At 41.3% G+C, this 20,593-nt stretch overlaps 1 protein-coding gene across 2 annotated transcripts; it reads left to right on the top strand.

Moving 5' to 3' along the window:
- The first annotated feature begins 14,150 nt into the window (after positions 1–14,150).
- On the top strand, positions 14,151–17,374 carry LOC148010885 (cytochrome P450 71AU50-like). 2 transcript variants are annotated; one of them, XR_015689454.1, is made up of 3 exons: positions 14,151–15,195; positions 15,387–16,191; positions 17,078–17,374. XR_015689454.1 is itself a non-coding variant. In XM_087671284.1 (2 exons), the coding sequence occupies exons 1-2, from the start codon at positions 14,278–14,280 to the stop codon at positions 16,017–16,019; spliced, it is 1,551 nt and encodes a 516-aa protein (XP_087527410.1). In that variant the 5' UTR covers positions 14,151–14,277; the 3' UTR covers positions 16,020–16,295. The 2 variants fall into 2 exon arrangements, 1 of the variants encoding a protein (XP_087527410.1); XM_087671284.1 differs by lacking the exon at positions 17,078–17,374 and having other exon boundaries at positions 15,387–16,295.
- Positions 17,375–20,593: the final 3,219 nt, after the last annotated feature.

Below are 20,593 nucleotides of genomic sequence, written 5' to 3'. Positions count from 1 at the left end.
AATTGAAGAAGCATAATTTTAGCTTCAGCCTTGTTTTAAAACAGAAAATTCCAGCCCATAATCAAGCTCAAAATGAGTGCATAAACTCATGAAGAAGCTCCTCTAATCATTAATGAACAAAGTCCTGATGAAAAGAGGTCATTTCCTTCCATTACAACCACATAAATCTCTTGTATGCTCATAAAATCGGACAATAACAGTGGGTTGCCCTGTCTATGACTGGTTATTTCAGCCCATAACAACCCATATACCTTCAAAATCCTCACCCTTTGCTTGCCCCAAAGCCACTCAAGTACTTGGGTACAAGTCGGACTTCATTGGACCAAGAATGAGGTAGACAAAATAAGAGAAGTCGTGCATAAGAGCAGGTGAATACTTTTCTCTCAAATTTTCCCCTTTTATAGACTGTTTCAACATGCATTTTCATCAGACCAAATGGGCAGAGAAGTGGAGCTCTCACCGTGTTTACATCTTCAGCTTCTGGGCTTGTTGATCTTCAGTTTGCATGTTCCGTAGCATGCACCATAGCTTCAGCTTTCTCCAGTTGTGCTCAGACTGTGCAGCCTGCATTTTGCGCTGAAAAATGCGGGCTACCCTGCTCAGGCCCAAGTCACTTTTTGACCTACCTAGGTCACTTGCTAGTCACTTAAGTCTATTACTTTAGGTCCCCTGTGAACTTAGTGGACTTTTGGCAACTTTTGGCATTTTTCTTGAGTTCTGACCATATTTTTGCACCTGAAACAATGTAATTTATCCTGCAGACTGTCAATTACTTCTAGTTGACCAAGTTGTAGATTCCCATAGACTTATTTTTCATCAATATATATGGTATAACTAAAAATTATATGCTAAATACAAAAGAACTTATGTAACTAAGTTGGTTATTGGATAACAATGTCTGAATTATGTATGAAAATTCCTCATATAACTCCCAGTGAAGTTCTTCTGTGTTCATAAGAATCCCATGATTTATATTATGAATAGTAAACTCTTTGACAACGGTTGAGTGCAATTGCCGTGCACTCCTTGGGTTTTTTCTGGCAATGAAGTGCGATGAGTAACGGAAAACATCAAGTCCTTTCGCATGCTGACTGGCCTAATGCGTTTTCTCAAGACAGCATTCACAAAGGATGACCAACTGACACGACTCAAATCCCATGATTGGCATAAGATGTGTCAGGTATGTACGGTATGAGGTAACATATGGCATGATTCTGTATATTAGATTTCAGAATCTCCGTTTGTTTATACACAATATTAATTACATGGTTTTCACTGTTCGTATTGCCGATTGCAATCACGGGGTCTCTGACATCGGAGGTACGGATAGCCATTTACAAATTGTCCGAGTTGGTTCAGTTTGTCTCCCAAAAAGAGATTCACACATCATCGATTGAATCCACGAAATGCATGGCAATAGAGACTGCTTGTCTTTTGGAGAAGTATCTTCCCACTAGCATGCTCACAATACAAACCCATCTTCTAGTGCATATTGTAGATGAATTGCAGGTTGCAGGTCCAGTCCATAGTCAATGGATGTTTTTCCTTGAACAGTTCATGAAGACATTAAAGGGATTTGTGCGACAAGGGGCTCGTCCTGAGGGTAGAATGGCTGAAGGTTGGTTAGTGTTAGAGGCCTTGGTGTACATTTTTGAGTGGTTGTCCACTATGGATCGGGACAAAGGCTTGATATGGTCACTTAAGGAGGATGATCGTCTGAATGGAGATGTCCTAGTGGGAAACGGAATAGAGAAGAAGATGGACACATCCATGGAGTCCAAGGTGAACCGATTTTTTATGTTGCATAGCGCTACGATGGAGAAGTGGCTGCAACAGTATCAGGATGCTCGAGCTGAGCGAGAGTCTGCAAGATCTGACTTTCGACGGAGTACGCAGCAACAGCCCATTCGATATCCAAAGGGCTTAGAGGAGATGCCGCTACTCATGTCCACTAGATGGCTACATGAGGCCCTAACCAAAGCATCTCAAGATGAAGAAACAGTTACTGAAGAAGAGTGGGACTTCTCACGTGGATGAAATCCCAAGGTATGGATGCAGTCCCAAGAAATTACAATCTATACTGCAAATCGCAACTAATATACTTGTTCTTCTCCCAGTATAAGGTCCATAGTGTAGCATGGTCACGTGGATGACATTTTAGAGTAGAGCACATCGACAAGTTATGCTCAACAATGGATTGTGGAGTGATGGCAATATTTGAGCAGGAAAGCCGACGACGTGCCACAGATCCAAACCGTGTAGTTGCAGAGATGGATTATTTCGGATGTTTACAGAGTATCCTTGCAGTGGACTATCGAAGTTTCTCCGTGACCATATTTGATGTGCAATGGTTCAAGGTTACTCTCGAAGGAGCAGGTGCAACTGTTAGGCGAGGGCCAAGTGGCTTTATTGAGATTGACTCAACGAAAAAGTGGACCGATTTGAGTGATACATTTGTTTTGCCAAATCATTGTGAGCAGCTAAGAGTCCCTAATACTTGACGTGCTTTAGCAATCTCAAAGTGGACTTTTATACTAATCGTAATATGGATCAGGTCGTCTTTTTTCCTAATCCGCAACCTCAATGGTGGTATGTCATTCCCATGACATCTAAGAGTATCCCCATGTTTGCCAGAACCCCCGTACTGATTGTAGAAGAGACACCTTTAATAGCGGCAATGACAGAAGGCATACAAGAAACTAGGATGAACCGCCTGGAGGACCAAGACATCTCACCTATGGAGATAGAGGACATAGAGGATGGGTTTTTTGAAAATGAAGCAGAGTCCTCATTTTGTGGAGAATTTTGTATAGATATCCCGGTGTATACTGAGCTATGTCAAGATGAGATTGTGGAACCCTAAACAAAAGTGACTCGATCAAAACGTTCCTCCCACTACAGCAATGCCACTTTTTGTAAATTGGTTAGGACAGTTTGTATGTTTTTGGAGTATGGTGTTTTGTATTATCTAAATTTTTTTATTATTTTAAAATGAAGTCTTGAAAATTAAGTCTTAGTTTTATTATGTCTTGCAATTCATTATCTAATATTATTATTTTTCCTTGTATGTGTAAGTTTAAGATTTGGGCACGGACGGCAGGATGAGTCGTGATTTTACAGATGACAACATTGACGCGATGCTAGCGCGTTTCTCACTGGAGCAGCTAGCACAGGTCAGAGATAGAGCCAATGTACAATTGTCCCGTTCCACCTCAGCACCATGGACAGGTCCGATGCTTCAGTCTCCAGTAGACGCAGTCGCAGGTCTCGCTTTGCTTCAGAGTCACGTAGTCAAGGAGGAGGCAGCTCCTGTTGTGGGGATACAAATACAGTCTCTCCCACTCGCACTGCCACCATGGAGTCGACACCATCTTTCACTGGCAGTGGCACGCAGACGTCAACAGCTCCCACTCCTTTACGCACCCCACCGATCACTCCTAGGGCCGACAAGAAGTACACGAAACCCACTCCTCTAGGTATGTATTTTCGCATCATTTTTCACAGTAGCAATTATCAATTCAAGTTGTGTTTGACACATTTGTATTAATGTCATGAAAGTATCCATTTGCAAAATCTTGCAAGTCACTCGTATCTCATAGATAAGGCCACTGGCCATTTATACATGAATGATGAGGGAAAAGCTGTCATCTCTAGGATGCATGAGTTGTGCCAACAAGTATGTCGGCACAACATTACAGACAAGTGGAAGGAGATCCCAGATGCCAGCAAGGAGTACATAATTGATACATTGTATCGAGAGTTCCCTCAGCCCTCTAGCAATGATAGATTTTCGAGAGGGTGGATGATGACGCGTATGTGTGACTATCAGTCGCATAGGCGCTCTAACGCACGCGAAGCAGTCAAGCAGGGCAAATCGAAGCCGGAGTGGTTGGATACAGAGGACTGGAGTAATCTCCAGGATGAGGCGACATCCACTCCAAACAAGTGGAAGCAGCAGAAGGGCGCAGCAAAGGCGCGCTTGGATGCAGGATCGGTGCATCACCTTGGTAGCGATGGCCACGGAACATTCCTGGCAGATTTTGTAAGTATTAATAGGGTACAATACTCTAATTTAATGACATCCATGTTGATGTATGTATTTCGAACATGATTCTTAAGTACGTTGTTTTTTAATGTTTGTGTGCCACAGCAAGGTTTTACGAATCGCGACCCGACTGCATTAGAGGTGACATACGGGGAGAAGCATGGCTTGAGTGCCCTGATCGAGAAGCTCTACACGGAGAACTAGTAAGTAGTAATAAATATCATTCCTAATTTGAGAAATCTATCATTATATGTCAGTTTGTATTTGGTACTCACAATTATATATGTATTTGCTGTTGCAGGCTCCCTTCGGTATGCCATTACAACGAGAGGAGTTTTCTGATGCGGATGAGTCGTAGAGAGCAGATTAGGCTACATAGGATTACTCCCCATCTTGTATTATGTAAGGCCTTATGGCCTCTATCCTCCATATGTAATAGCTAAGTGTATATGATTCGGACTTCTATGTTGTAGCATGACTCCATATACACATCTCCATGTTATTCACCACATATTGATGTACAAGTATATACATATTTGCTTTGTCGCAGTAGCACTTCTCAATTTAAGTTTTGTTATTTTCTTTACCAATGCAGTGCACACTTGTGTTAATTAATGTCATGAAAGTACTTGTTTGCAAAGTCTTGTCATTATTTGGAATCGATTGTCTAACTTCTTTGACATCAGGAATTGTCTCTTAGCCATGTGTGGCTCTAACTATGGCAGGGCTGCATCTGCAGCCTTGCCACAAAATTTTTTTCCTGCAACCATCCGTATTAGCGTCGCAAAATAATTTTGCAATCGTCGGTATTAGCGTCAGAAATTCCTCCGTAACTGTCGCTATTTTCGTCGCTAATTTCGTCGCTAAATAGCGAGTCAAATAGCGACGGTTTTGTAGCGACGCTAATAGTGACAACGAGGATATTTTTCATATATAAAGAAAATGTCGTTATAGCATGCATATGTTGTAGTGCCTACCTCTAAAGTTTCCTCGGCCTCTTGAAACCTGCATTTCACCAAATTGCTACTTAAACCTGTTTTGCTGGTTATTTCCAGCACGTCTCACACCACTCTCTCTCGAAGAGGATCACCCACATCCCCTTCTTGAACTTGAGTCAAATACTTAAACCTATTCATCGTTTTTTTCAGATGAGTCACCATGCATATTGTTATCTTCGATAATCATGAGAGAGATTAGCTCATCAAAATCTGGGAATGGCTTCCGTACATATACTGAAGTAACAAATGATTTTCATGCCTTCTCACTATTAAGGCCACTCAAAGTGGATGAAACCAAATCATCATCATCAAGCATTGCATCAATTGTTGCTAAAGCATTTGCAATGCTCCTCACCTTTACCACATACTCATTGACAAAAAAATTTCCTTTCTTCAAGGAATTCAACTCTTGCTTGAGTTGAATCTTTCGTACCTTTGTATTTATTGAAAACATGCTCTCAAAAATTATCCAAGCTGCATGCGAAGTTTCTACATTCTTGATATGTCCCAACATTGTATTATCACCTCTTTGTTTTTCACATTCCACTCTTTCCATGCTTTTAATTCATCTGCAGTCGGAGGGATACCTAGCTCTAGCTCCTTTTCTTCACATGAAACAAACTCAAAAAGGCCCTTTTCAATGAGAAAGTTCGTCACATGGAACTTCCATGAATGGTAGTTGTTCTTGTCGAGCTTTTCAATAATGAGATTTTCACTATTCTCTGTCATTATCACAAACAAGAATACAACACAGCAAGTTAGTCTTCTGTAATCTTTCATAACACGTGCACAGCACTACACCAAGCAACCTTTTTCACTGATTGCTCAATAGTACATGTAATCTGCAACCTATTTGTAGATAAACCTTTTTCACTTGTTGCTCAATAGTACATGTAATCTGCAACCTGTTTGTAGATAAACCTTATGTTTTCTTTCTACAAACACCTCAAAAATTACAGATTTGAAATCTGTAACTTGTGCATCCACTTTCGGTCAATACAACCGAAATCACAGTGTACCTTGGAACTTCTGCCCTGCAACCTTGTGGCTCTAAAACGGGGCCTGAAACAGCCTCAAATGCCCAAAATAATTGCGAAAAAATCCGTAAAGGTAAAATCTGCAAAATATATAGTGCTCTGCGTGCACACCAAATCTCAGAGCAATCTGAGATTTTCGCTCTACCCTACTTTCGCTGCCTCCACAGGCACTACCCAGAGAGAGAGTGGAAGAATGGGAGAGCTTCTTACTCGTTGCTTGCTTGCTCAAACCTTGTTTTTTCTCCTTCACTTCAGCCTTTAAAATCAGCCTCTATTAGTGGTGCGGCTCTGATACCATGCCAAGAATTGCGTGGTGGGGGGACTTGCTTGAGTTATTGTGCCAAACACACGTTGTATACATAAGAGGAAGCTCACTCAAGAACACAAGAAGAGAGATGGAGGCCAAAACGTTTTTTTTCCTAATTTCTTCCTCTTCTTCCACACACTTTACAATGTACACAAAGTATAGATAAGACACAACATAAAGGAAAGTGGCCTTCTAAGTCAAATAATGCATAACTGGCTACACTAATCAGCTGGCGTTATATCTTTGCTAGCTGTAGGTAGGTGTAAAAAACTAAATATAATAAGTGATACGTTAGTGGCCATGTCAGTATCATAATGACCACCAACATGCTAAGTATAGATGTGAGGACTCATTTATCCAGGCGATCATCATCAATGTCTACACGTGTTGAGCTTGCCATCTCAACATACTTTGACATGGACATGTTCTTTTTAACTTCACCATGAAGTCTCCATACTCAAGTGTGCATGCATCAACATCAACAAGGGTCCCAAACTTTTCTAACAAGGCATTTATCCGTATAGCACCCATTGTGAAGCATCCCCAAATATCATGTGGATAATCCTTTGGACTGAAGATTTTTGAAATTTCAAACAACTTTAAATCACCAAGCCTTACATATAGCGCAAATATGATTTTTTGAGCAAATTACTTATCGCTTTCAATACAATTGTCGCAAGTCACCAACTGGCTACATGTATCCTTAGGTCCAAATGAATTGTTATGGAGACGGTGCCTTTCGAGAGCTCCAGCATTGTTGATCGGAAAATGCACATATCCATCTTTGACTTGTGCATAAAACTTTGTGAGATGTTGTGTTCCATGGCCAAAGTCCCCCAATAGGAAGCGTGCCGCAAGAATATCTATGGTTACCATAAGCTCTATTCCTATTGAAGTTATGTCCACTTTCTCACTAGGAACTTTTTGTTTGAAAGGTTTAGATCATGCAACACATCAGCTAAGAGATGAAGGAAAATTTTGAATCTTAAATGAGGTAAAATGCATATACAACTCTGCATTTTTCTCATCCATATACACAATAAAACATGCATAAGTGTTACAAACCTTTTTACCACTTGTCCTCTAGAGAGCCAATGGATCTCATACACCTTCAAAAGCTCATGAATTGGTAGCTCAAATTGACTAGCTAAATCTTTCAATTCTATGTTCCTCTTGTAAGAAATAGTGAATCATTTATATGACTTTCAACATTTGTACTCTCATCCAACATAAGTGAATAAAAAGGACTTTCACTATTCTCTGCCTTTACTATCTCATACAAGTATTTGTAGCATGCATCCAAAAACATATGGGTGCTCGAAAAGATACTAACTCCTCAACATTCTTTTGAAGTTCTAAAAGAGGCTTATCCCTAATAGCAATGAAATACACGACTTGGAGAAACACTTTAATCTAGAGCAACCCTTTTGTCCACTTCTACTTAATCCATGTTGTGCAAATGTGTATCAAGAGGTAGAGTTTTTCTTTGCTCTTTCTTTGCCCATAGGAACTTCACTTTGAGATGTTTCTTGGATTTTCCATGTACTTCCAATGATGGTCATTGAAGAACTATGGTGCCAGCATATCATTTTTTGTAGCACTATTAGACACATCCTCTATTGATTTTCTCTTTCGCATGAAAGCCATTATGAGGCTTAATTTTTGAGAGTCCTTGGGATGACCAATTCTTGTCGAAAAGGCCATAATTCCCAATGCAAGTGGTCTAAGTGAGGGGTTTCCTAAGTATACACATATAGAAAGAAAGATTAGTTATTTGTAAACCCTATTGTCGAGATCTCATCATGAGAATAAATCAAGGCTTTAATGTCATGATGATAGAGCTCATAGTTATTAGGTTTGTACTAGCATGTCAATGTAACCTATTTTTCAGCCTTGTGAATTGGTTTATTTACAACATGGCATGACACACAATTCTTGCATATACCATTGCAAAATATTTCAACTTATGCATAGTCAAGATATTCCTTGTGCAAGAATTTTCTCAATCATGTTCACCACCATGTAGATCAATAAATCAAGTGTACCAATTGAAAGATTTGAACTATCTATGTTTAGGATGTAGATATAAAGATCTAATGATGTGAAAGATTTACTCTAGAGAAAATTATAATATTGTGTTTCTAAAAAAGAGAGCTAGTTGAATATCCCCTTTTATCTAGTTAGATGACTACAATGGATTGTTTTATCCATATGTAGAATTTATAAGTTATATAGCCAACTCGATGGTGGAAAAATAACATAAAGCAAGGATCATAAGAAGCATGTATAAAGATGATAACATTGTAAAAGATAGACATATGGTGATTAGAAGTTCTTCCTTATGCCTTTTAAGTTGGCTAATGTTCCAACTTCAATTTTTATAAATATGAATTGTATAGATATTTGGAGTTACTTTGTTTGGGTTTTCCTTGATGGTGTAGTCGTATTCAATCCATCATGTATTTACACCACCAGGTGGACTAGCTAGCCAATGGTACCAATCAAAAGATTTAAAGTATCTATGTTTGATAGATAAAGACACATTCACTCTATAAAACAATAGAATCTTGTGTTCCTTGAAAAGAGAACTACTTGAGTGACTCCCCTTTCACTCATCAAGCTGTCAACAATGGATCATTCTTTCTAATTTTCAATTGTGTAAATATTTGGTCTTAGTTTGTATGGTTTTTCATTGGTGATATCTTTGAGATTAGAATAAGGAGTCCTTAGATATTTCTAAAAAACCCTAGAATATAATGTTATTATCTTCATGATTAGAATAAGAAGTCTTTCAATCTCTCTAAAAACCCAAGAATATGATGTATAGCTATCAAGTCCTAAGGAAAATTTCATAGCTATATGTATTGTGTTACACTTAAACAATCTAGAATCAATTCTTTAATCAAGGCATCTTTAAAGTTACTTGACTGTTTAACATTGGATGACTTTGAAGAAGTTAGATGACTCACCTATGGACCCTTAGATGCCTTGGTATAGCCAACTTGCAACCTTGATCTGCAATAGACTAGGTCTCAACTCTTAGTTTTTAACAATGAACTTGAGCAAAAAAATGGATTCTTTAACAAACATCTACAAAAACGACAACAAATTCATGAGCCATTTTGCATCCGTCATATTAAAGACAATAAAACATTGGTATAAGATCGTGACCAACACAAATCTATATCGAATGCTAGTTGCTTCAGTCCTAGACTACCAGTGATCTCTCTCTCTCTCTCTCTAAAGAGGTGCACATCGAAATTGGTGCATTAGGTGATTTGCAAAAGGTTTCACAGATCCATATTTTATTACTCGCACATCCATCATCCATGTAGGTATTGCTCTCCTAGAAGCTCGCACATAATTTGGCAAGCAGAATTGTTCAAAGTTTAAACTTCCAAGTTCCACCATAGGATGCATCATGCTAGGACTATTCAAATTCCATGATTCATCACTAGCTATTGATCAACTACTTGTAGGAGTCTTAATGTGCCATGGAAGCTTGGCAAGGCTATTCATTGATCTAGATGGAAGCTTGAGCTACTCAGATTATTCTACTTCTGCTCGGACTGCTCAACACTCTCGCAGCTATACAACTTACCGTTTATCACCCAAACAAATCAACGATTAGTCGACTACCCATTAGCCTATCACCCAAGCCAGCCTTGCCATGCCTCACCAGTTCTTGATCCTTAACCCAAACAGCTAACGAAATACCTAGAACCTAAGCCAGCCTTACTAGGCCTTGCCATGATAAAAACTATCCCAACATATGGTGTAATGCATGGAGCTTGCTGATGCATCCCAAGATATAGATTGTAATGCACGCAGCCTACAAGCTCATAGGCTGAGTTGTAGCACATCAACATGCATGATAAAGAAAAATTTGCAAAGATTGTTCCATGCAGCATTGAGCATCAGTGCATATACATCATAACATAGTCAACGGGGGGATATGATACTTGTACTATGTACTATACGGTGGTCTATTTTTTCTTTCATTTTTTATTTCAACATATTTTTGTAATCTCTTGCTAGCATACCAAAAAGAAGTACAATGAATCATTGCTTCAAAAAGTTGGATGATGAACCTTATAGTGGTGTAGTGTTTCCGTGGGATTGTTGGGAGTTGTAGCTTGATAGGTGTTAGAAGAACGGATCTAGAGCATGGCTATGGTGGCTTGAAGAGATAGAGTGGACTCATGAAGACATGGAGTTGAAGATAGAATATCACACAAGTGATTTAGGTTCCAAGATTGAGACTTGGACTCATAAACATAGTCTTGTGTGCTTGGATAATGACTTAGACATTTAACTGAAAGGACAAGAGTACCATCATATTTCCTTACTCATCTTGAAAGTATAATGCTTTATTATAGTAATTGGATTGTTCCACTCTCCTCACTATGCATATGGGATTTAGGACATCTCTTCCTGGAGCATACATCATTTGTCATTTCTCAACATCCTCCCTCAAATGATAAGTCTCTACCCTTGCTAGCTTTTGCCCCCCTACATGGTCACATGGTCCGGGAGACCATTTCATAAGCAGCCTAGTCAAGTTAAAGCTTGAAACTCTACGTCTTTGGCAAGGATTTTTACAAAGAAAATCCACTAAGGGAAAAAAATAGAGATCCACTATGGGAAGAACATATGAAAGATACAATGAAAAATTATTTAGATCAATCTGTTAGAGTTGTTGATGGTAGCGAAAGCATCTTCTTCTTCATTCATGAACTGGTTTTGGTGGTGATCATTCTGTATCTATTGTGCTCTTTTCTTATGGAAACATTCACTGGATATATGGCAAGTCTTGCTACAATAATGACACAATCTGATCCGTGTTGTTGTTGGTGCTGAGTCCTCGATCATAGCCTTTTGCTCCATAAGTGCCCTTAGTGTACAAGAGACTGTTGGTGGTGGTGTGTTCCTTTGCATCCTTGCTTTCAACTTTGCTTTCTCCATCAAGTAGTGAGTACTCAATATCTTTAAGTGAGAGACTTGGAACATTACTTAGGGTGGACACAAGATTCTCATATGGATCCTTATTTACACTTGCAAGCGGCTATTGCTTCATCTTCATCAATATTCTTCTTAAGAGTTGCAAGCTGGGTTTTTAGACTCTTGAACTTGTTAATGTGTATGGTCAGGGAGGCACTATCTTTTATATTCAGTTTATAAAACTGCATTAGTAATTTTACCTTTGAATTCTTTTCTTGGGTACCAAAGATCCTATCAAGTTCCTCCCAAGCAGTTCTAGCATCTCTGATGCCAGAGATATGATGTAGCACATCATCACTTAGTCCCCAAGCAATGATGCCTAGTGCCTTGTTATTCATCTTCTTTCATTCTTTGGTTTTTGGTGAAGCTACTTCGAGGATCCAACTTTCTGAATCTTCTTTTCTGCCATCTGCATCACCTTCATCATCTTCAAAGAGATCCTAGAGGTCTTTCCTCATGAGGTGGTGGATGGTCTTTTCCTTCCAGGCATGAAAGCCTTCACCATTGAATTTAGCTATTTGCTCAATTTCACTCATTTTGAAGGAGGTCTTACCACAAGCGTACCCAAGCAGTGTCTATCCTTTTACAAAGGGATTAAGACTTACAAGAGGTTTGATCAATTAGGGCATTACAATAAGCAGCTGAGATGGGATAAAAAATGAGTTGTTCCTGAGTGAGCTTATGATCCAAGTGCTAAGAAGCACTAATGGAGTTTCAAGAGATAGTATTCATTGGCTGTGCCTTTTGAAGACCCAATATTGAGCTTGATAGTTGATGCTAGATGCTCCAAATCTTCTTCTTGAGAATTTCTCTTGGTAGAAACTGAACAGACCTAAGGTTTGAGGCCTCAGTGTGTTGGAATAAAGTGGAAAATGAAGTGTTTATGACCTTGAAGGTCAATGGCTATGGCTTCTTCTTTTAGGGTTTTGACAGACGACTGTTCTTTCAGCTCGTGCAGCTCAAGGAGTTGACCATTGCAAGAGGTATTGCATGGGGAGTAGGCTTACATAGTGAGCTTTTGAAGCCATACTCTCAGGGTAAATTGCATAGCGTAGGAGACGAATCTGTGTACAGTGGACTAGAATCGATGTAGTTTTGAGCAGTGATCTGGGAAATATGTAATGCCAATCAGGGAAGAGACCAATGCCATGGTTTGATGTGCTGGCCTAAAGCACCCTAAGCAAGAGAAGATTTTCTCAGCTCAAGGCATGAGCTATCTTCTCTTCTTCGGTTGCTCCAAGGAGACAGGGTGATGCTCGCTATGGCTGCCATAAAATGTCAAGTGAAGATAGAGGTGAAAAATGAGATCGTAAGCTAGCATTGAGGTGGACTGAAGTTGAGAAAGCTTGAGAGAGCAGAGAGGAGAGATAGATTGAGCTGGGCCATGCTTCGCTGAGCTCTGATACCATGCTAGAAGAACGAATCTAGAGCATGGCTATGGTGGCTTGAAGAGATAGAGTGGACTCATGAAGACATGGAGTTGAAGATAATATGTCACACAAGTGAATTAGGTTCTAAGATTGAGACTTAGACTCATAAACACAGTCTAGTGTAGTTGAACAATGACTTAGATATTTAACAGAAAGGACAAGAGTACCATCATATTGCCTTACTCATCTTGAAAGTATAATGCTTTATAGTAGTTGGGTTGTTCCACTCTCCTCATTGTGCATATGGGATTCATGACATCTCTTCTTGGAGCATATATCATTTGTCATTTCTTAACAATGGGAAATCTTGGGAATACGTCATACGCTTCAAGGTGAGTTGGTTGAACTTGCCATAGCGACAAGCTAGAGAGTGAATAGCTTTGTATCGAGATTCGAGACTTGAGCTACTGAGCAATAACCTAAAAAAGCAGCATTGTAGCACAAGTAACGAGGGCTGACTCCCAAGGCTCGAGTAGCAAGCTAAATAATGAAGCCTATTGGAACTTGTCCCTTGGGTATCAACACTCAATTGTTCGATTCGTGAGTCATTGTGACAACTCATCCTAGTCTTAGATTAAAAATTAGGGCTAGTTGATAAACTTTCAAAACTAGATAGTATAGTAGATACTAAAGAGTCAATTCTCCACCGGCTAGCCTAGGCCCTCCCCACCAATGCCCAACACCCACTGCCCACACTGCCCAGCGCCATTACCCATTGCCCGCCCTCCAACCTAAGCTAACTTTTAACTTCTAAAGGATAATGTTAAAGATTTTTTTAATAAAAAAATATATCCTATACATATATACCTTTTTTTGTGAAAATTTTACCATGCAATAGCAAGGTTTGAAAAAACTTACCCTTCATCAAGAAGGGTAAAATTTTCTTTTGCCATTTCATAACAAGGTCTAAAAAACTTTTACCTTCTCTTGAAGGTCAAAATGCTTGTAGAAGGGCGTGCAACCCTTTTCATTAAAAAACCTGGAGCCTCAGTCATACTATTGGCAAAGAAAATAGGGCTTGATTTCACTTTTCCTGCGTCCAAGGCAAAACTCATGGGGCTCGGGAGTGAACAGATTACGCTTCAAATGGGGGTACTTTGGTCGCTAACCCAAGTAACGATGACGTGCCTCTGTAGCAGCCGTTGAGTCATCTAGTCGGGACGTGTGGCGCCGCGCGCGTTACGTGTATGTGTAAAGAGCCTAAAGATAAAGCTTAAATACACAGCTTTCAAGAGATTGTTTCCTTAATGCTAGCATCACCTCCTTTTTTCCCCAAATCATGCCTTGAAAACATGCATGGTTTGACCCCTCGAAGGTGGTGGGCCAAGAGCCAATATTAGTTTACCTAGATGGTTGATGGTAACGTCGAGGACAGCAACTATCGTGCAGGGGCATGCCAAGGCAAAGCTGTGATGGTAACCGGTCGGCTAGCAAGATGCAGTGAAGTGCAAGCAGCGACATGGACGATGCGGGGCTGGAAATATTGATCAGTTTAGTGGCAGGGGGCCTGGTGGTCTTTCTCTGTTCCGTAGTGCTGCAAAATAGCAGGCGATGGAGGGGATTACCGCCGGGACCACAGCCTATATGGCCGGTGATAGGAAACCTGCATCATTTAGCAGCTGGAGGGAAGCTCCTGCACCGGAACCTAGCTCAGCTAGCGAGCAAGCATGGGCCGATAATGCACCTGCGCCTGGGGTACGCTGACACGGTGGTGGTCAGCAGCCCGCCCCTGGCCAGGGAGGTGCTTCAGGACCAGGACAAGGTGCTTGCTAACAGGCCGCCCATGGAGGCCTCCCGTCGCCTGGAATTCGGCACCGGCAACAGCCTCGTCATGGCTGACCTCGGCCCCGCCTGGCAGGACCTCCGCCGCTTCTCCACCCTCCACCTCTTCACCCCCAAGCGCCTCCTCTCCTTCCAGCCCATCCGAGACCAGGAGATCAACCTCGCCATCTCCAAAATCCAAGCCTCCTCCGGCGCCTGCCTCGACCTCACCTCTCACATCGACTCCCTGCTCGAGAACATCGTCTGCCGAATCGCCGTCGGCAAGCGCCAGGACGACATGTCCAAGATCCAGCGCTTGAAGAAGCTCGTCCACCAGGGCACTGTTTTGTTTCAGTCCACCATTATCGGCGATCTTATACCCTTTCTTGGATTCCTGGACCTTCAAGTCAAGCGAGCGCTTGACAAACATCGCGCGGAATTTGATACGCTGCTGGAGGAGCTGATCCAACAGTATATAAATGACTCCGAGAAGTCAGACCAGATCGATGCTGTATATGGTGTCGACGAGGCATCCAGCCCGCATGACAGCAGCTTCCTAGGCGTGCTCTTGGCTAGCTTCGCTGACAACAAGGAGAGGGTGAAGCAGCTACTCCAGGTAATCGCACTGTGCTAGATTCGTGTGCTTATATATTGTGGTAGCCATGGATTATATATTGTCTTGGGAGGCAGAACGTGTATATGCTTACGAATTAATTCAGTTTCGTTTTATCCGGATAGTATAGCTCTCAAGGGCAAGGTAGATACAACTTACATGTTATAGCACGCTCGTTTCTGCGCCGTTCGCAGGAGTTTCTCGTCGGAGGGATCGACACAGCAAGTTCCACATTGGATTGGGCGATGGCGGAGCTAATGGCGAATCCGACGAAGCTGGAGAAGCTGCGGGGGGAGGTGGACGAAGCGGTGGGCAGGGAGAGGATGGTGGAAGAGGAGGACGTGGCGAGGCTGGGGTATCTGAAGGCGGTGGTGAAGGAGACGTTGCGCCTGCACATGCCAGTGCCTTTGCTGCTGCCGCGCATGTCCAGCGAGGCGTGCGCGGTGGGCGGCTACCGCCTCCCCAAGGGCACGCGCATCATGGTCAACGCATGGGCCATAGGGCGGGATCCGTCCTTGTGGGACCGACCGGGGGAGTTCCTTCCTGAGCGCTTCGACCTGTCGGGTGAGGCCAGTGCGTTGGATTTTCGGGGCCAGCATTTCCAGTTCCTGCCCTTCGGGTCCGGCCGCAGGATCTGCCCCGGCATGACTCTCGGTTCCACCATCGTCGAGCTTGCCCTCGCCCGTCTCATCCATACCTTCGATTGGGCGTTGCCCCCCGGCCAGCAACACGTGGACATGTTCGAGACCTTCGGGATAGTCGCCTCTCGGGCGAATCACCTCGTTGCCATCCCTACCCCGCGCCTCACTTGTCATCGAACGTTCTGACTCGCAGGCCTCACATACATTGCGAAGGCTGGTTCCCCAACGGATCATTTGCAAAGCCTATAACAAGAGTTCGCCTTTTCTTCTCCAAGGATTCGAAGGGCATATAATTATTTCTAAAATTTTCCTACCTTTCATTTGGAGGATAATATATTGTTAACCAGTCTCTAGAAAGGTAAAACCTCCTCTTAAGGCTATTCCAACCTTCAAATATTAGGCTTGACATTGATGTGTATTATTCCAAAATGTAATGAGGAGGGGCCTTTAATCTGGTATGGCTAAGTGTTATAAAATGGATAAAGAAATGTGTACACCAAGTAGTTATTGGCTTCTTGGAATGTGTCTTGCCTATTTCTTTTTATAACACCTTGTTGTATAAATAAAAGTAGGGTATTTACATAATCCACTATTAGGTGGGGATGTGACTTACCTAGTGTGACTTAGGTAACTTTATTGAAAGATCTAGAGGCTTCTCTATCAATAGTTCAAAGAGAACCCAAAACTGGTCCATGTGACCTTGATTGATTTCTTGTTTTCCTTAAAAACCTTTTGAAAATCCCCCCTCAAAAACCCTAGCAGAATAGCTCCTAATTCTCTTATAGCGAGTATAAGATCACACCCTCCTCACCATCCTCTTGAAAATCCCCCCTCAAAAACCCCAAGAGAATAGCTCTTGATTCTCTTCCTCACCTTCCTCTTCTTTGATGCCAGGAGGCATATTCCACGGTGGATTCTGTGAGGTTTTACAGTGGATTCCGTAAACTTAGATGACCGGGGCTCATACACAAAGATGATTCTTTGTGTGAGAAGTTGATGGGGACGCCTGTCTTTTTCGGGCGTTTCATTAATTTAGTGTGTACGTGGGTGATTCCATAGCGGGTGATTCCGCAAAATGCATATTAAATTAATAAACGTTTATGAGTTTAGAGTGCGCACTCGTAATAAATTAAGGTTAGGATTTATTTCTAACCAGTTGATTTGTTTATGTAGCTGAAGACTGCTAGGTATTCACTTTTGTCGGTTTAATTGTATTATTTTCCTAACGATTGTGAATGCTTCAGTTGATGTGTAGAGATAGCAGCAGTGGCGGAGGAAAGCATTGGAGTCTAGCGAGTATTAGACCTTTGGACTATATTTTGATAGGCGCCACACCTATATTTTGTTATGTCTATCGAGACATCGATTATTGATTATTATTTTGTATGCGCCTATGCGCACGGATATGTTATTTCTATTTGGACATTGAGATTGGGCGTGCCAGACTCTATGGGCACCGTCCATTAGTTTTATTTCCTATTTTTGTAGAAAGCAAACTCAAAAGCTAAAAGCTTGTCATATTTTTATAAATTGGGCTATTATTGAGCATGAAGATGGAAATATACATAAAATACATGCTTTGTGAAGCGCTCACACAAGGCATGGGGGGAGATTGAACCCAATTGGTCTCTTGCTTCTTGTCGTTCATGCTTTTACATTGTTTTTTGTGCAAAAAGGTAGAGTTCATTGTTCTTGGGGACCTTCCGGGATTCACTACGTGAGCATACTGCGTCCGATCTGCGCACAAGTGGTATCAGAGCAGAGCAAAGATCAAGAGCTTCCAATCGCTACCAATCTCGAGCGAAGGCAGAGCTCCAGGAACGATCGGGCTCTACAGTCAATCTCATCGCGAACCGTCGATACAGGCAGACTTCTGGCGATCAAGAACCCCTGTTTCTACTCTCAGATCGCGAAGGACCAGGCTTTGTAGGCGGAGGACCACTCCCTCATCTCCATAAACAAGTCGTGGATATACAGTAAGAAGCTCATATCTTTTTTCTTCAAAAATCTTAGTCTTCAAGCTTAAAGGCTTAAGGAATTGAAGAAGTTTCACAAAACTCGTCAATGAGGTATCTGAGGATGCCCGCAATTTTCGCAACGTCAGCAAACGGCTGCCCATGTCCTCCACGATTTACGCCGTTTTACCACGATTCCTCCTCCACCATAAGCTTAAGCTACTAAGCTTAAACCATTAAGCTTTTTGCAAGTCAGTTAAGGCAATCAAGTTCAGCAACTCCAGGTCTTGCACTTCTGAAGTCAAGTTCAGCAAGTCACGTGGAATCAAGTCCTGCAAGTTCATCAAGTCGGCCTAAGTTCTGCAAGTCTGCAACTCTGCAAGTCAGACAGGTCAACTGGAGTCATAACTGACTAGTGCTCAAAACTCCTAGAAGGCTTGTTCCTATGCAAAAACTCTGAACTGGAAAGTTGTTCGTCGCAAGGTGTTCTACCTATCTACAGGTTCGTTGAAGTATTTTCAGCAAACGAAGACGGAAATATTGCATATTTTCTGAAAATTGAGAAAGAAATTAAAAAAAAAATACATAGCCTTGTAACCCTGAATTTGAGCTACGCTCATCCCGCTAACCTGATTTTGAGTGAGAAAGGTTTATTGAGTTTTACAGGATGACGACTCCACATATGGATGATCCTATGACTAAAGACAACCTACCTGAGCCTACCATGGAACAAAAGCTAGATCTAATCATGCTATAATTGGAAGAAGAGCGAAGGGCTAGGCAAGCATTGTAAGCGCAATTGACAAAACTACAAAGAGCGTCTACCGACAAAGAAGAACCTCAAGCTGAAGATTTGATTCGACGTACCATCGACGCCACTCTTGAAGCACAAACCATTCCCAAGGAATCCAAGATAAGTAAATGAAGTTTCAAATTTCTCACTTTCAATGGTATACGAGAAGGAAAGACTATTTTATCATTCATTAGCCAGTTTGATGACTATTTCCATTAGGAAACTTATCCAGAAAAAGATAAAATCAAGTGTGTTACTAATCATCTGATAGACAGAGCATCACCATGGTGGATTGTAGTACACAAGAGCATAGAATGTCCTGCTACTTGGGAAGATTTCAAGAAGAAGTTCATGCAGAATTTCCTTCCACCGCAATTTCATGAGAAGGCTATCAAGCAATGGGATTTACTTCAACAACGGGATCGTGAGCCTATTCCACAGTATACAGAGCGTTTTTGGAATGCACTCCTACAGCTACGCATGCTTGAAGACGTACCAGAGACGACTCATAAGCGGAAGTATATGTCTGGACTTCTTAGACATTACTACGCTGAAGTGAACATGTTCAAGCCTGCTACCCTTGAAGACGCCATCTCACTAGCTCACGACACTGAAGATAAGTTACGCAGAAGAGACAGGCAACCATAGCAATTCCAAGCCAATGGTAACTATGGATCTAAACAATTCAATTCCAATTTTAGAAGGTTTAATCCAGGTCGTTTCTCATCACCATCTTTCCGCAAGAATTGGCCTAAACCACCTGCATTACCCTCTAATGTCAATCCAAATCCTAAGCCTATTCCACAAGCAAATCCAAATGTACCCAGACTTCCAGCCATTGCAAATAATGTAACCAAAGCCAAGCCAATAGTATGCTATAAATGCCACCAGCCGGGGCATCTCGCAGCAAATTGTCACTCAAAGAAGCCACCAGCACATATCAACTATCTTGGAGCCATGGACGAAGACGAGCATGAGGATATGCCAGATTTCACTGAAGATGAGGATGATCCTACTACTACTTCCGACACTTTACCAGGTATGCCTACTCCACATTCATTGTTGACTATGAAATGTATGGTGCATGGAAAGGAAAGAACTATTTTGCATGATGACGGTAGTACTCATGACTTTATTTCAGCAAAATTGGCAAAGGAATTGAAATTACAGACTGTACCTACTCATTATCGCATAAAAGCTGTATTTTTAGGCACTAGGTACAATGGCACACAAGAAGTACAAGATTTAGAGATTCAAATTGGTTCATATATTGAAAGAAGAAATTTATTAGTTGTCCCATTACAGTCAAGCGACATTATTTTAGGAATGCCTTGGAGACACCAGCATAATCCAAATATAGATTATTCCACGCACACAATGAATATTAATTTTCAAGGAAAATCTATTACATTATATGGTATGCATGCATCTAATATTTTTCCACTGCTTTCGCATACTCAAGCAAAACGTGCATTACGCAAGAGTACTAAATTATATCTCATTTGGGTGAATGAATTGCACGCAAAGGAAAATCATATGCACCCTAGGCATAAGGAATTTCTTGCATATTTTAAGGATTGTTTTGCAGAAGACCTACCACCAGGTTTACCACCTTCACGACCAGAAGACCATATGATTGATTTAATTCCTGGCACACAACCACCTTGCAAAGCACCATATAGGCACAATCAAATAGAGCAAAAAGAAATCCAGAGTCAAATTGAAGAATTACTAAATAGAGGCTTAATTCGACCTAGCAGTTCTCCATTTGGTGCACCTGTACTCTTAGTCAAGAAAAAGAATAATACTTATCGTATGTATATTGACTACCAAGCATTAAATAAGATCACTGTAAAGAATAGGTATCCTATACCTAGAGTTGATGACCTTATGGACAAACTGCAAGGATCTTCTATATTTAGTAAAATTGACCTTAAGTCTGGATATCATCAGGTGAGGCTAGATAGATCTGACATATTTAAGACTGCATTCAGGACACAGTTTGGCCATTA

The sequence above is a fragment of the Lygodium microphyllum genome, chromosome 29, assembly GCF_053477565.2.
Source record: "Lygodium microphyllum isolate KBCC chromosome 29, Lygodium_microphyllum_v1.1.10, whole genome shotgun sequence".
In the NCBI taxonomy this organism is placed as follows: Eukaryota; Viridiplantae; Streptophyta; class Polypodiopsida; order Schizaeales; family Lygodiaceae; genus Lygodium; species Lygodium microphyllum.
The sequence above is the reverse complement of the archived record's forward strand: the minus strand, read 5'-3'. Positions and strand labels throughout refer to the sequence as shown.

Excerpts from the sequence above, each read along its gene's own strand:
- LOC148010885 (XM_087671284.1), top strand. The coding sequence starts at position 14,278 with ATGGACGATGCGGGGCTGGAAATATTGATCAGTTTAGTGGCAGGGGGC. Across the intron at positions 15,196-15,386 it reads GGGTGAAGCAGCTACTCCAG|GAGTTTCTCGTCGGAGGGAT; the intron begins GTAATCGCACTG and ends CGCCGTTCGCAG.